Source organism: Hydra viridissima, unplaced genomic scaffold, assembly GCF_058129835.1.
Source record: "Hydra viridissima isolate aposymbiotic clone 2 unplaced genomic scaffold, HvirCarnegie_v1 scaffold_1, whole genome shotgun sequence".
Classification (NCBI taxonomy): Eukaryota; Metazoa; Cnidaria; class Hydrozoa; order Anthoathecata; family Hydridae; genus Hydra; species Hydra viridissima.
In genome coordinates, this window is record NW_028324300.1 from 33,080,741 (window position 1) to 33,097,685 (window position 16,945).

Consider the following 16,945-nt stretch of genomic DNA (forward strand, 5'->3'; position numbering starts at 1 on the left):
TATATATATATATATATATATATATATATATATATATATATATATATATATATATATATATATATATATATATATATATATATATATATATATATATATATATATATATATATATATATATAATATTTATATAAATTAATATATAATATTATTATATTTTATAAAAAGTTATGTTATAAATATTATATCTAGAATGAAATCCAACTTTTGATAAAAGCATTACAAATTTTTCAGTAAATAATCGAAGAAGAAGAAGATGCAATTGTCAACTTTTATAAATATTTCTATTTCTTTTTGAAGCTAAATGTGTACCCAAATATAAGTTTGAAAAATCATCACTTATGGCGGTTTAACATGTTGATTATAACTGCAGTTATTAATACAACGGAAACTTCCGTATTTGAAAATTTGGCCGCAGATACGGAAAATTTCCGTACATAATGTATCTGTACATCCCATACATGGATATACGGATACTTTCCGTGCAAGTAACAGAATATTTTTCCGTTTTTTAACGGAAATTTTTAACAGTGTATGGTATTTAAGGTAGCAGATTCCCTTAAAATAAAGTTGCTTAAATTGTTGTAATGGAGCATCAATTGCAATTAAATTCTATTTTATATCAATTAAATATTTTTATTATTATTTTGAAATTTTGAAAAAAAAAGTAACCAGGAAGTAGCTAGACATTTAAGCAGCCATTTTAAAAAATTTTCAAACAAGATTATAAAAGTTTGGTAAATGCTACTGACTCCAAATTTTCAAGGTATGTTAGGAGAACTATTAATTAGGGTTTCAACCACTTTTGTGTAAAACGGGTAAATATTTCAAAAGATAATAAAATAAACCCCAGACAACACATCAAGGAACATTTCCTGAAAATTTCAAATCAAAATCTTCATTAGAAGTTGAGAAAACATGTTTAATGTGTTGCAAAGTATACAAAAAATGAAACACAAGAAAAATGCTTTTACAGATTTCGTAATAAAAAAATAAATAAAATTGTTATCATTCTAAAAACCACCAGCAGAGTATGATGTTCCTTCTTCATTTTCTTTATCTATGAATCCTTTTTTTATTGCTCTCAGCACCTTTCTTCTACTGATACCTGCTGTGGAAGTCTTTTTGGTCATATAACCTCTTCGAGTTGAATTTTTTAAAATTGTCCCAATGTGCATAAATCGACCAATTTTTATCTGTAGTTTTTTAAAAACTTCATATAGCCCAGTTGCTCCATCATTAAATTCTAAAATGAAAGCAGATGATACAGCTATTTCAAGAGTACTTCGGCTAACATAAACATCTTTAGGACATTTTTTCCAAATGAAGTTGTTGATCGCTTTGTTATTATTTTGCGTCTATTCATGCAAACACTTGGATAATAATTCATCTCTGCTTAAATCTTGAAAGATAGGTTTTAAAATTTCTATTATTGCTAATGAAAGATTAATTTAGCTTTGTAATTCGATTTACCTGTTAATTTATTTGATTACCTCATGCACCAGCTGTTTATACATCGAGGACAAAATTTATGCCTTTCTGCTTCATCAATAATATTTGAGTTATGGAAAAGTGTTGCCCAAATACTTTTTTTCATTTCATAAATGCTGTTGAGATTTTTTGAACAACAATTTGTGCATTGACTTCTACACTCTTTTATTTACTACTGAAGTTTGGAATGTGTCTATAACTTCGTCACAGTTTTTACAAAAAATTTCAAATTGCAAGTGAAATCCCTTTTTTTTTCTTGAGGTTACCATGCAAAATAATCTTATTTTCACATTCAAGACAACAAATATACTTACTAAATAATCTTTTTAAGATGGAAAAGTTCATAATAAAGTTATAATTGTTTTCATAATCATCATTCTTATCCTCGACATTTTGAGTAGTATTCATTTTCGAAAATAACTTCTTTGCACTTAAACAACATGCAATTGATAAAGGTAAAGTATTTTTCTGTTTTTCGTTGCATGTGTACTGATTGTTTTCGAACTTATATTTACTTTTTCTAATCGTACTACGAGTCATTTTTTTAAATATAAAATAAAAACTTAAAATAAGCTTTTAAAACGAGCATGCAAATACAGCACCCCTGAATAATTTTTGGATATTGGACTTTGAGCTGACCCGAGAGCGCCACCTATCTAGGGTGAAAGTAGACATAGTCCCACACCCAGGAATGTCAATTTTGAAATCAAGTAATGACGTCCGCGGAAATAAATTGGATTTGAAGTCAAAAATCATACTAAAAAAGGACTAGCAGGTGTAACATACAAAAATGCCTATAAATTTTTTTTGGTAGTTTAGATATTACCCAAAATGGGCATGTATACTACCCATATGTGTATAAAATTTCAGGCCAAAATATTGCTTACTTTTGAAATTATGGCAATTCCAGTTTTCAAAAACCTCACTTTTTGCCAATGTCACCATGTAAAGTTACCATCCATTGAGCCACTATCTAAGTTATCCAACAGGCAACACTACACTTTAGCCCTACAGGTTGTGGGCAACAACTTTTGTAACAAAAAGTTTTTTCTAAGACTTAGTGGTAGAGAACTATGTCAAGAAAACTTATCAAGTTAAGGGATTTTCATTTATTAATATAACTCTTAAATCATAATAAAAAAATGAGTATAGCACCATAGTTGTCCATTTTTTCAAAAAAGTGCATAAAATAAAAGTTGTAGGGCTTAAAAAATTAGAGGGGGTCATTTTTATACAGTTTCCATTAATTTTGTGTTCCACTTCGAGAAATTTTGACAACCTGTGATGTATTTCTAGTTTGGTAAACAAATCTTACTGTCTTACAAATATATGATTGATTTTTCTAGTCAGCTTGAAAAAAAAGTTAAATTCGGAACTGCTTAGGAATTTTGGACAGTTATTTAAGTTCAGTAATCTTATTAAGTAAAATTTCAATCAACTATTGAAATGACTAATGTTATAAAATTTATCTCCATTGTTTTAAATTGCCAACGGCATTTTCAAGATTTACCTAGCTACGATTTTTTACAGAACTTCATGAAAGTAAAAAAGTATTTAAAATGGCTTTAACATCTATTTTAATTCTATAAAAAAATTTTTAGGCATTGTTGAAAATTTTGCAAAACCATGAAAATTGAAAAATTGACTTGTGTTCTTAACAAGTTGATCTCTGTTTACACTTTTGTTTTCCTTGAAAATTTTCACATTATTCTCAAAGAACTTATTAAGTAATAAGGTAAGAAACATTTGAAATTTAACATTAAAATGAACAGTGATACTTTCATATTTTTTAGTCAATTTTGTAATGTTGTTTTATATTGAAGGTGACTCCAAGTTGTTGTTCACTATGACTTGCATTGTTTTGCCGTAAATTCAGTTGTCAAAGTATTTCGCTTAAATCACCGGCAATTTTCAAGATAAAGGTATGAAATTTTGACAGCAGTTTACGGGATAATAAAGAAACATATTTTATTTTATAAATTTTTTTGTAGGACTTAGTTTTGGTCCAGTTTTATTACTCCCAATCTTATTGCTCTGTTAAGCACTTAAGTTTAACCCAAATTTGTACACTTCACAATTACTTTAAGTACATTTGTTATCCATATAAATCAAAGATTAGTATAACTACTATGAATTGCCGATTCTGGCGCATTGATACTTTTCCATACTTAAGGAATTCAAGATGGCGTCGTGTTTTTAATTTTCTGCAATCATGAATTGTGCATTCTGACTCATTGACATTTTCTTAATACCGCATTAACATTTTATAATATTGTGATTTGCTATAGTTAATGTTTTCAGGATAACATCGTGTTCAGAGTTTATATTAATCATCAGGTCTGAAGAGTTGATTATAGTCTATAAATGTAAAGCACGGTTTTATAATTAAAAGGTCGGAGGAAAATTCCATCCGAGTTTCGCAAACAGATGGGAGCAAATGTCATCGTAAAATCTTTTCTTGTCGATGGTTTTTAAAACTGAAAAATCTTCAAGACGACATGGATGACTTCTATTTTGAAGCAGCTGAAACAAGATGTACTGGGCGTTCATGAAACTTTTTCTTTTTAATTCTTTCGGTTTGTCTTTTCCGTACACCAGATCGTATAAGAAAGACAAATCTTTGAAATCTTTGATCAACTGTTCTTCGAGGTATTCTATATCGTCTCGCTTACCGACGAGCACGTAATAGATATAGTTGGCGTTTTCATACTGATTCGTATAGTTGAGTTGTTTTAAAAAGATTAAAATGTGTTCTTTGGTGATGCGAGAATATTTCACATTTGTGTTTTCAGAATCGATCAACAAGTTGAGCGCCTTGAATTTTTTCTCCAATTTTTCAAAGACTTCTTCGGGAATCTTGCATTTCTGTTTACCCTGATATTGTTTAATGCATTCTTGAAAGTGGATGATACGCGAATAAGTGTATTTGTTCACCGAATTGGATCGGTCCTTTATAAGGAACAGTCGTTTCTAACATTTCTTGCTGTCCCGAACACAAGAGACAGTATTTTTTATTGCTGTCGTCCATTTCAAACTGACTCGGGTCGTCGTTGATGCAAAATTTACATTTGGTATGCAAGACGAGTTTTTGGGCAATTTTAATATCGGTCCACTGTCGTTGAGAAAGCGTTTCTTCCGCAATAGTAAAATACTGACGTTGAAGCTGGTTTTTTTCTTCGTCAAATTTGGCACGGTCTTCAAACGAAAGCTGCGTCTGCAAGATGTCTTGATATCGCTGGACGAGATGGTTTGTCTTGGCGATAAACGTTATTTTTTCAGTCTTGCGTTTATCCAATTCGTCTTTGGTCTCCATCAGATGTTTAAGAGCTTCCTCTGACAGGTTGTGTTTGTTTTCCAAAAGAAGAAATATGGATTTTAAGTGCGCTATATCGTCAATGTTATCCTTGTCAAACTTTTCCATAATTTTCGTGTTTAATAAGACAATGCTCATTTTTTTATAATTTATTCTATAGGAAAGAGTTTATCATAGCTCATAAATGTAACGTCTTGTAAGATATACAGATGAAAAAAAATTTTTAATTTTGAGTTAAATAAATTTCATATGTAATTAAAAGAAATGGATGCGATATATAAAGATGATCTTATTAATATGCTTAGTGGTGAAGAAGTGAAATGTTCTACTGAGAAATCTAGTCGATATATTAAATTCGAAAAAAACGTTCGAAAGCTTCCAAAGTGTGTTAAAATATCGTTTATAGAAATGATTAAAACGATACCATTAGAAGAAGTTTTAAGAAGATTAAAAATTATTATTGATACATATAATCGTATTGAAATGAAAAAAACAAAGGTTAAAGGGTTATCGAATGCTTTCTCAGCAAAAAGAATTTATCACCATTATAATGAAAAAATTGTTAGTAATATGAAAGCAAATTTAGATACAAGTAAAGAATAATTTTATATATCAGCAATATATATAAAATTTACATTTTCATAGAATAGCACCTAAAAAGGGTATACTATTAAAGGGTGAGTTAGGTCCGAGCAATAATCCGGATCCAATAGATTGATAGCCTTTTCCATTTTTAACAAAGAGTCCTTCACCAATAGTAGGTTTTACCCAAGGTCTTAAAAAGACTCCTGATCCCGCAGCAGTCATTTTCATTCCATTTCCATTCTTTTTCAAGTAAACGACGCCTCTTCCTGTTAGAGGATTCAGATGGATGACTGAAGATGAACTTTTAAATTGGAAATCCATGCCTTGCATTCTTGAAGTCGACTTGGATTATCCTAAAGAGCTTCACGATTTACACAACGACTATCCTTTGGCTCCTGAAAGATTAAAAATTAATAAAGTGGACAAGCTTGTTCCTAATTTAAACAACAAGGAAAAATATATCATTTATCATGAAAACCTAAAACTCTATGAACGACTTGGATTGATCATTACCAAAATTCATCGTGGCATCACCTTTGAAGAAGAACCTTTTATGAAACAATACATTGATATCAACACCGATAAAAGAAAAGAAGCTACAAACGAATCTGATAAAGAATTTTTTAAACTCATGAACAACTCTGTCTTTGGAAAAACCATGGAGAATATTCGAAAGCATGTTGATATTAAACTCATCACCACAAGAAAAGAAGTCTTAAAATTGTCAAGAAAGCCTAATTATGATAGAAATACCATTTTTGATGAAAACCTTGCAGCCATTCACATGAAAAGAACAAAACTCTTTTACAACAAGCCTGTTTACTTGGGACTGTGTGTTCTAGACATAAGCAAAATTCTCATGTTTGAGCATCATTACGACTACATGAAACCTAAATACGGGGATAAGCTGAAATTACTCATGACTGATACTGACTCTCTGTTTTACGAAATCGAAACAGACGATTTTTATCAGGACATTGTCGATGATCTTGAAACCAAATTTGACACGAGCAACTTTTCTAAAAACCATCCTGCTATTGAAAACGTTGGGTTTAAAGTAGGGTTAAATAATAAGATTATCGGCATGTTCAAAGACGAGGCTGGTGGAAAAATAATTAAAGAGTTTGTTGGACTTCGTCCTAAACTCTACTCTTACAAGATCGCTAAAGATGAACACAAAAAATGCAAAGGGGTTAAAAAGAAAGTCGTTCAAAAACACATCACTCATCAAGACTATTACGACTGCTTAATGAATGAGATAGAAAAGCTCACAACTATGAACGTTATACGATCACATGACCATGACATTTACACCGAAGAAATCAACAAAGTGGCTCTCAGCGCTAACGACGACAAGAGGATACGAATGAATGATGGCACTCACAGAACATTTGCTATCGGACATTACAAACTAAAACCGTGCTTTACATTTATAGACTATAATCAACTCTTCAGACCTGATGATTAATATAAACTCTGAACACGATGTTATCCTGAAAACATTAACTATAGCAAATCACAATATTATAAAATGTTAATGCGGTATTAAGAAAATGTCAATGAGTCAGAATGCACAATTCATGATTGCAGAAAATTAAAAACACGACGCCATCTTGAATTCCTTAAGTATGGAAAAGTATCAATGCGCCAGAATCGGCAATTCATAGTGGTATGGTATGAAATTTTGACAGCAGTTTACGGGATAATAAAGAAACATATTTTATTTTATAAATTTTTTTGTAGGACTTAGTTTTGGTCCAGTTTTATTACTCCCAATCTTATTGCTCTGTTAAGCACTTAAGTTTAACCCAAATTTGTACACTTCACAATTACTTTAAGTACATTTGTTATCCATATAAATCAAAGATTAGTATATTTAATTGTTTTCATTGTATACTATAAGTAAGTGAAAAAAAACTTTTTCATCAAATAAAAATCCCTTAGGGGCTAACAGAATGTTTAAAAGTTGCACTAAAATATTTATAATTATGCAAAGATTGATAGATTAGGTATTTCCTTGAAACTTTCTTTTATGTAAAATTAAAAAAAATATTTCTCTCAGCCAATCAAAATGCCGAACCACGCCAGAACTCATGAGGAAAATCAGAAAATTGTTTGCCTGATTTGTCTTAAAAAGTGCTCAAGACAACTGACAGCATTTATGTGGGAGCAAATCAGCAAAATCTATGGAGTCAGTTTTGATAAAGCTGATTCTCACATTCCTCAAGGTAATGTAGGGTTGATTTTAATTGTATGTATATAGGGAAATCAGTTTTATTGTGGTATTGCAATGAAATTAATAAGCTTGCTTGCTTTTAATTGATTTATTTAAACTGCCTGTTCTCATAAAAACCACAGCTTTACTAGCAAAACCATTGAGGTACAGCAATATTTCTCTGACTTATGAAAATCACTTTTTATGCTTAAAGGTATTTGTGAAGCCTGTAGAACAATGATGAGGCGTAAAGGTGAAAGGCAAGATATCACTCTTCCACCTCTGTTTGACTTCACAACTATTTCTGTCAGAACAGAAACACGAGGTCATGTCTGTGATTGCCTCTTGTGTAAAATTGGACAATTACAAATGAATGAAAAGCATCCACTCGATGAGACAAAAGCTGAAGAAAAAAAACACTCCTTTGAGATGCAATGATTGCCTTAGTCCAATTGGTAAAGGTTTAGCACACACCTGCAACCAGTTTACCTTTAGAGAGAACCTTATGGGTTTGGCAGCCCGAGATGCAATGGCTGCCGAACAGATTGCTGCCACTGTAAACAAACAAGGAAGCCTCACCCCATGGGACTGTTCGTCTTTCTAAGGCTTCTAGAGGTCATGCATTTCCCATTACGCCAGGTAATTAAAAATTTATTACTATATATAGTACAGAGCTCACAAAAAGTTATTATTGTTCAAAATTCACCATAATTGATTGTTTTTTTACTTGCAAATATCATCAGAATTTTAGTTTTTGAAGGAACTAAATAGAGGCTTTAGTTTTCAGCAACAAAAACTGTATTTAGAAGTAAGTTATCTAAAATATTCTAATCCTTTAAAAAAAAAAGAAATTCCATTTTAAGGCCCAAGTGGAGCTTCCTCAAAACCTGCTTCTTCGTTTTTGACTACTCAAGACCTTGTGAATGTTCAACTGAATACTGGATTGTCCAATCTTGGCATCAAGAGATTGGTCAGTACAGTTAACCAAGCATCAGTTGGAAAACTAGTTGAGCCTAACTTTGCATCAAAGTTCCTAGCTGTTGGACAGCAGCTCAGTGAGTTCTTCACACACACACAAATCAAGGGGTCAAGCACTAAAGGGGACTCTAGAGATTTTACAGTTGCTCACTGTAAGAGCTTGTCAGATCTTCTCAACAGAGTTCTTACCTCTCGGAATATTTCTTCTGAGCCCCTGGTCAAGCTTGGCATTGATGGAGGCAAGAGAAGAGCTCTGCAGTAAATAAGGAATCTAGAAGTTCACCTGCTAAAAGATCCTTGACGCAGCGAGTTGCCAAAGACACTGGAGTGAAACTTCAGATGCTACTAGCTGTTGTTGAAGAGTTTCCAGAAACATATGAAAGTGTTCACCAAGTATGGGCACTTGTTGGTTGCGGTGCTGTGAATCTTTTCATCGCATGCGATCTGAAATTGGCCAACATTCTCTGTGGCCTACAGGCTCACTCCAGCTCACACCCCTGTGCCTGGTGCGACATTGTTGTAAACAACCTTGAAAATGCAGGAACATTTCGAACTTTGGGCTCCCTTAGGAAAAGTTTCGAATCTTTCAGGCGGTCTGGTGGAGTGCATGCCAAAGCTAAATTGAATGGCAATGTCATCCATTACCCGATCATCAATGGACCAAATGAAAAACTCATCTTGGACATCATTCCTCCCCCTGAGTTGCACCTTCTTCTAGGTGTTGTCAACCTCCTATACAAAATGCTTAAAGGTGTGTGGCCTGAAGCTGAGGCATGGCTATCTTCCCTCAACATTGCTCAGAGTCCTTACCATGGTGGGCAGTTTGAAGGAAATGAGTGCCGAAAATTGCTAAAAAATGTGGACCGTCTTCAACAACTAGCAGAAGCTAACTCAGCATTCCAAGTTCTTGGCTTTGTGGATACACTTCGGAAGTTTGACAGCGTTGTTCGAGCTTGTTTTGGATCAGAACTGAGTTTCGATTATTTTGAAAAGATCCAACAATTCAAGACATCCTTCCTTGCACTTCAAAACTGCCATATAACTCCAAAGTTATATGTTGTGTTTCACCACATCAGTGACTTTATTGATCGCCAAAACTCCTCCCTAGGTCGCTTCAGCGAACAAGCCGTCGAAGCAGCCCATCAAGATTTCGGCCAACATTAACAGCGCTTCAAGCAATCCACCACCCACCCTGATTACCCGGAAAAACTAACAAACTGCCTTGTTGATTACAACAGTAAACATCTTTAAACAAAATTTTTGAATCAATTAAGAATCATTTTTGGTTTGATGGTCTTAATGAATTGTAGAAATTTTTCATCAATCATTTTTTTTTGCAGAAACCATATTTTGTTCTCTTAGTATTTTGAAACTTATTTAAAGAAATAAACTATTTGGAAAGTTTTCAATATAACTTTATAAGCCCAGAATCTTTTTTTTTTTCAAGCTGACTAGAAAAATCAATCATATATTTGTAAGACAGTAAGATTTGTTTACCAAACTAGAAATACATCACAGGTTGTCAAAATTTCTCGAAGTGGAACACAAAATTAATGGAAACTGTATAAAAATGACCCCCTCTAATTTTTTAAGCCCTACAACTTTTATTTTATGCACTTTTTTGAAAAAATGGACAACTATGGTGCTATACTCATTTTTTTATTATGATTTAAGAGTTATATTAATAAATGAAAATCCCTTAACTTGATAAGTTTTCTTGACATAGTTCTCTACCACTAAGTCTTAGAAAAAACTTTTTGTTACAAAAGTTGTTGCCCACAACCTGTAGGGCTAAAGTGTAGTGTTGCCTGTTGGATAACTTAGATAGTGGCTCAATGGATGGTAACTTTACATGGTGACATTGGCAAAAAGTGAGGTTTTTGAAAACTGGAATTGCCATAATTTCAAAAGTAAGCAATATTTTGGCCTGAAATTTTATACACATATGGGTAGTATACATGCCCATTTTGGGTAATATCTAAACTACCAAAAAAAATTTATAGGCATTTTTGTATGTTACACCTGCTAGTCCTTTTTTAGTATGATTTTTGACTTCAAATCCAATTTATTTCCGCGGACGTCATTACTTGATTTCAAAATTGACATTCCTGGGTGTGGGACTATGTCTACTTTCACCCTAGATAGGTGGCGCTCTCGGGTCAGCTCAAAGTCCAATATCCAAAAATTATTCAGGGGTGACAGTTAAAAGATACGATTTTATTTACTAGAGTTCATGCTGTGGAATCTATCTTAAAGTTGTTTAGAGCCCTGGTAATAAAATTAAGCAAACAAGATGTTTTTAAGACTCAAATTTCCAATGATATATTAAGAATAACTAGATGTCTAACTGCCGTAAATCGGCATAAGAAAAAGTGAAGCAAAAATCGGCCATTATGGGGGGCAAAATCTTTACGCTATTTATCAAAACAAAACAAATACGAAGCTTTTGATTTGTTAAATTTGCCCCCCCCCCCCCCATAATGGCCGATTTTTGCTTCAAAAAATACGTGGAAGTTAGACATCTAGTTATTTTTAATATATCATTGCAAATTTCATCTAAACTACTGATTAAAAAGTTAAAAACCTAACAACAAACCCGTTGCTATGGCGGTAACTATAAAAGTCTGAAAACTGAGGTGCACTAAAACATAATTACTTAAAAAACTAAATTAAATTACAAGTAAGAGTTTTCATATTACCAATCTCTGTTAAATTCTGCATCGAAATCAAATTTAAAAAATTTTGTAAATTTTTTTGATTTTTGTGGGGGTCTGCTACCTTAAAGGAGGGGTGTTTTAAAAAACTTTCTATGCACTAAAATATATTATTTATACATAGGGGAATAATCCCAAGAAAGTGAAGTACAAGGCCGGAACACAGAAGCTTGTGAAATTTTTTTTCAACAACTTGTTCTTCTACTGTAAATCAAGTTGTTTAAGTATCGCGTGTTATTTTTTTTTTAAAGTTGGCACATTTTTGGTCTTACTTTTTGGTCTTACTTGATATCAAACTTGTTAAGTGTAAAGGAATTTTTATGCATAAACATGATGTATAAAACATTTGTTTAATTTTTATCTATGAGTAACACCATGTAACGTGTTTTGTTTATTTGTATTTCTTAGTGTTAATATATAAATTTTTTGCCACTGGATTCAAAAATCACATTCGTTTGATGCAACGTCGAAAGTTTTTAGTTTTTTTTCGCTTTCTTATTTTCTCATTAAAGACGCAATTTTTTTTCAACGATAGTGCGCTGGTTCGATCTATTCTAACATTTTAAGTGTAATTATACAACAGTTAGCACTTTTTAATATATTGAAAAGTATTTTGGATGTACCAAATAACTTAGGATGCACCATTTTTTTAGTTACAAAAAAATTTCAGAATAAAAAAGTAACTGCTCTACATATACTTTAAAACAACTTTCTTAAGATTTAAAGGAGTTTGACGATCGAGATTTTCTAGGATGACGATCGAGATTTTCTAGGATAACGATCGAGATTTTCTAGGATGACGATCAAGATTTTCTAGGATAACGATCTAGTATTCTAGGATGTATGCATTTCGGTTGAACACGATGAAATTTAGCACCTTTTAATCATTAATATTAGACAAAACCTATTTAAAAGGTTTTTCTAATTTTTTTTGTAGAAGAAAGCTGATGTGTTGTGATTGGATTGTATTGGTCATCATTGTTATCAGGTTAAAATGAGTAAACAAATTTTAAATCGAAAAAATGTTTGGAAACTTTTCTTCAAAATCCTTCGTTATCACAAGTTTACGTTTCAAAATGGACCAGTGTTGCTCAATCTTCAGTTGGATTTATTTTGTGGCGGTATAAAGAAGAAGTAGAAAAAAGAAAAGATTTAAAAAAACATAATGCAAAATTAATCATTCGCTCAGTAAAGGCAAATCCATATCAGTTGTACTTTTCCTAACAAAGCTTGATTACATTTAAATTTTCTCTCAGAGAGAACTTGCGAGAAAATTTAAATGTAACCAAGCTTTTAGAGGAAAAGTTTGGGAGACCGGGTTTAGTTGACCACAGTTTTAGTTTTTGAGCTCTGTGCATTTCTGGGTGAACTTTTTTGAGGATATCAAGCTGCAGTTCAAAAGAATATGAATTTGGCAAGCATGTTCAAGTGTCAAACATTAAAAAAAAAATTGTTGGCCCAAAAAGGGTCTCCAGAAAAGAAAAAAATATCTGCCAACTTACCCCGGCCCGGGGTAAGTTGCCTATACTCTCAGGGTAAGTTGGCATTCCATATAAAAAGAGACAAGTTTAGCAACATTAAGCAATAATATTTTTTTACCAAAGCTTTTGTTTCCCTTAAATCGATCGAATAGACTTTCCTTCTATAAAAATAGCATTAAAAGAATTTTTTTGTAACATTTTTAGAATTTACAGGCCTGTCTACTTTTCTTTTACAATTTCTCATGTCTGTAGATCTGTAGTGTTATATAACTTAAGTGAATTTACGGCTAATGCGAAACGTTGTAAGTTGCCACATGTTGCCAACTAGCCCCGCGATCATTGTGCCAACTAACCCCAAAAGCTTCTTGCTCACAAAATGGTTTATAAACCCGCAAAAAGGCGAAATATTGAGAAACTCAAAGTGTGACTGGTTAGAGGGAACCATACAACACCTACATCTATTCGAGTTTACTTGTAGCTTATTGCTGTTGCTTTTTAAAATTAAAAAAGTAATATCGTTACAAAAGTTACAAAATTAGTAAAAAATCGCTAAAACTTCTATGCGCATGCGCATATAGCCCTGACACTACACTGAAAGATGAATTAGTTAAATGGGAAGGTTCCATGTGAATTTTCTGGGGGAAAATTCAAAAGTTAAACGCAGTGTGTCAACCTACCACTGTAGCCAATTAGCCCACAATATTTTGCCCTGATTTAACTACAATCCACAAAAAACCTCTAGAATGGTATAAACAAAATCGTATCTAATTGGTATCTAAGAAAGTACCTAGTAAGTGTCAACGCACCTGCTCACAAAAGCGTTTTGACGCTAAAATCATTAAATTAAAGTACAAATTGCTCGACAATCCACTTTATTCACCAAAATTCGGCCCCCAGTACCTCATCTATTTCCAGGCCCAAAGGAATTCCTTGCTGGATAGCGTTTTACATAAAATGAAGAAGTCATTGCGAGTAGAATTAAAAAACATTGGACAAATTTTGTTAAAGTTGAGAAAGATTTTAAATGAAAAAACAAAACTTATTTAATTCCAAAAATAATTCTTTTTTGTTAATATTCTAGAACGTTATCGAACACTCGTATTTTAATTGTAAAAATAAGAAAGAAAGTTTGATGCTATTCTTTCGAACAATAAAAAAGTCCTATTTCTTAATTATATATATTGTGAGGGTGGCGTTTTTTTTAATGTTAATTAATTATTTTCTTTTTATTGTTTGAAGTAAAGGGGAAGGGGAGGTTTGGGTTTAGTGTTATGTGGATTAGGTATATGGAGGTTGGGAACGAGGTTGACAGTCTGGGGAGTACTTGGTTAGGTAAGGGCGAGGTTTGGGAATAGTTTGGTTAGGAATGGGCTAAATTTAATCTAAAAGAGCTAAACTTATAATCACCATCCTCAGTATATTCTATAATATAATAAAACTCAACAAATGTTCTATTAATGTGTAATGGTAGTACTCTTATTCTTACAACTTTTTATATAATACAAATAATATTTTCTTACGCTTCTTGCAGTGTTCAATACTGTTTATATCAATTACTCCTCTTTCTTTTAAATCTTCTTTTATTACAAATATCTCTTCTTTAGTTAAATCTTTTGGCAATTCTCCAGCAATCAATATGAAAATTTTCTCAGTTGTTGTTTTTAACTTAATTCTTTTTGCTTTATCATTTATTATGTAAAGAGTGGACGAGTCATCTTGTGGGTATCTTTTCCGATCGTTGTTTTTAGCTTTTCTTATTATCGCTTTATCATTTACGCGTCTTCGTGTTTACGTTTTTCCACAGTTGTATTTAACTTTTCTTCTAACGCTTTATCACTTATTTATGTGAAGAGTTGGTGAATCATATTGTGTATGTTTTTCTATCGATCGTCGTTTTTATTTTAGTTCTCCCTTCTCACAATATATTTTTTCGGTTTAGCTATGCGGACAATGAGGGAAGATGAGAGACAGTTATTTCAGGAATTATAAGGCATATTGATTCAGGAACCTTCGTTAAGGTCCTGATCGTCAAGATAGGGGAGAACCTTAATGAATGGGACGATTATTGAATGGGACAAACTCAGATTCTTATAGAAACATCGATGTAAGGATATTCAAATTCCTGTAACAAAGAGTGATAGAAACAAGAACTCAACTGACCGACTCATCTATCCTATTGCTCTATGACCGTAATGACAATGGATGTTATTGTATTTTCGAATGTAAAAAGTAATTTTTAAAAGCGTTTTATTTTTTCTGATTTTGCAGCAATTTTTGAAGTTATGGAAAATAAAATTCCATGCTTAAATAGAGAGCGGTCTCTAGTACTACAGTGAGTAAAACATTCAAGCTTAATTAATGGTGTTTTTGGTGTGACTAATCATTTTTGGATAAAGTGATGCTCATATTGAATGGGACAAAGTACTACCTATTGAATGAATTTAATAAAGTATTATTTACAGCTCAGCAGAGGGATGCTGCAGTCCCTTACTTTTATCCACATGGGTAATAGGTATTATTTACACACTTTTATACTGCAATATTTTACTTAAATAAAAATAACTAAATATAATATTCTAAAATGAGAAAGTTATACTTTGATTGAAATTTAATTAGAGTTAAAATGTTTAAAATTAAAAATACTTTTTGTGTGGTCTTTATGTATGTATCTATATATTTAACTACATTTTCAATTAATAAACTAATTTGAAAAATGATTGAACTAAATACGTTTATTTTTAATTCTTTTATGTTTGTCCCATTCAATGAGACATACTTAATGAATGGGACAAATGTCATGCTCCAATAAAACTCTCTTTTTTCCAATAGCCAAATGCAAATCCAATTTTTTTGTTTTACTATATCATTGAGCAAGAGTCGGTGGTTATCAAGCATATTTAAATATATATATTAAACAATTTTATCTACGTTTAAAAAGCATTTTACAAAAACTGTCCCATTCATTGAGGTTTTCCCCTACTTAGATTAATTCAAACTTTACCTCCATTAATCTATTTCTTATAGTATTATTGATTTAAGATACTTTTGTAGTTTTGTACCTGTGAAAAGAATTTGCTCACCACTCAAAATTATTTCTCAAAATTTAGGAAAAACGTAAATGGGATAAGCCGTTTTTATTAAAAAAAATCTGAAGCAATGTATTATTTCCATTTTACAAAACAAAGCTGTGCAGTTGCACACCCGGCCTCCTTAAAAGGCTAAGACTTTCTCCATAAAAACAAAATAACAAAATATAAGAAAGAAGAAAAAAACTATTCAAAACTTATTTTCTTAATTAGTCAATCTTCATAATACATTCTAATTAGTTTAGTTTTTCTCGCGTAAATTTTTTTGCAAGAAAAATGGAACACTACCACTTTAGATTGATATATAAATAATAAAGATTGTTTTTTTCAATCCTAGTCTAAGATTAAATCCTTGATGTGGTACAGAAGTGTGGCTTCAATACATTGCTTTTTATATTCATCTTCTTTCTTTCTGCTAAACATAAATAATAAAAATGTCGAGAATAAAAACGTTGAAGAAAAATCACAAAACAACGATATCCTAAAATTAAAAATCAATAATAAAAAAAGAAAGATAAAAAAAAAAAAACTTGAACATAAAAACTGACACAGTTAAATAGTACCTCAATTAATCTGTTGTTAATATCCTTTTGGAAATATTTTACTTTCATTGTAATATGTGTAACAGCAGCTTAAATATTTAAACAAAGAAGACATATGATACAAAGAAGACATCTGATACTTTTAGAGACAAAGTGAATTTAAATGAAATGAAACGGTTATCTCTTCATGAGTCACATATCATCGAACCATTAAAACAAAAGAGGTTTTTTAGATGAGGAATCGAGAAAATGTTTTTTTTGTTAAGGTAATAAATAAATACAATGCTGAGAAAACCTATGAAGTTTATGTTAATTTCTGCTAAAAACCTGTCATTGTAATTGTAAGGTTAACGAACTTTTTGTTCTGAAAATCTTGATGATAATTGTACATCGATACGGCGCCGCCGCAATAATCCGTTAAGTAATAACTCACCAAGGAATAATAGGTTAGCCTAGTAACAATCATTTAGGCTAGCATGGTAACAATCACAAAGATTCGAATAGAAAGATAGGAATCACCTTGCTAACAATCATAAAGAT

At 31.6% G+C, this 16,945-nt stretch overlaps 1 protein-coding gene across 3 annotated transcripts; it reads left to right on the forward strand.

The window, feature by feature from the left end:
* Positions 1 to 2,977: 2,977 nt before the first annotated feature.
* Positions 2,978 to 10,003, forward strand: LOC149894619 (uncharacterized). 3 transcript variants are annotated; one of them, XM_090084766.1, is made up of 5 exons: positions 2,978 to 3,226; positions 3,315 to 3,413; positions 7,452 to 7,617; positions 7,819 to 8,243; positions 8,468 to 10,003. In XM_090084766.1, the coding sequence occupies exon 5, from the start codon at positions 8,922 to 8,924 to the stop codon at positions 9,744 to 9,746; it is 825 nt and encodes a 274-aa protein (XP_089940892.1). In that variant the 5' UTR covers positions 2,978 to 3,226; positions 3,315 to 3,413; positions 7,452 to 7,617; positions 7,819 to 8,243; positions 8,468 to 8,921; the 3' UTR covers positions 9,747 to 10,003. The 3 variants fall into 3 exon arrangements, with proteins under 3 accessions (XP_089940892.1, XP_089940907.1, XP_089940897.1); XM_090084781.1 differs by lacking the exons at positions 2,978 to 3,226; positions 3,315 to 3,413 and adding an exon at positions 6,616 to 7,058; XM_090084771.1 differs by lacking the exons at positions 2,978 to 3,226; positions 3,315 to 3,413 and having other exon boundaries at positions 7,014 to 7,617.
* Positions 10,004 to 16,945: the final 6,942 nt, after the last annotated feature.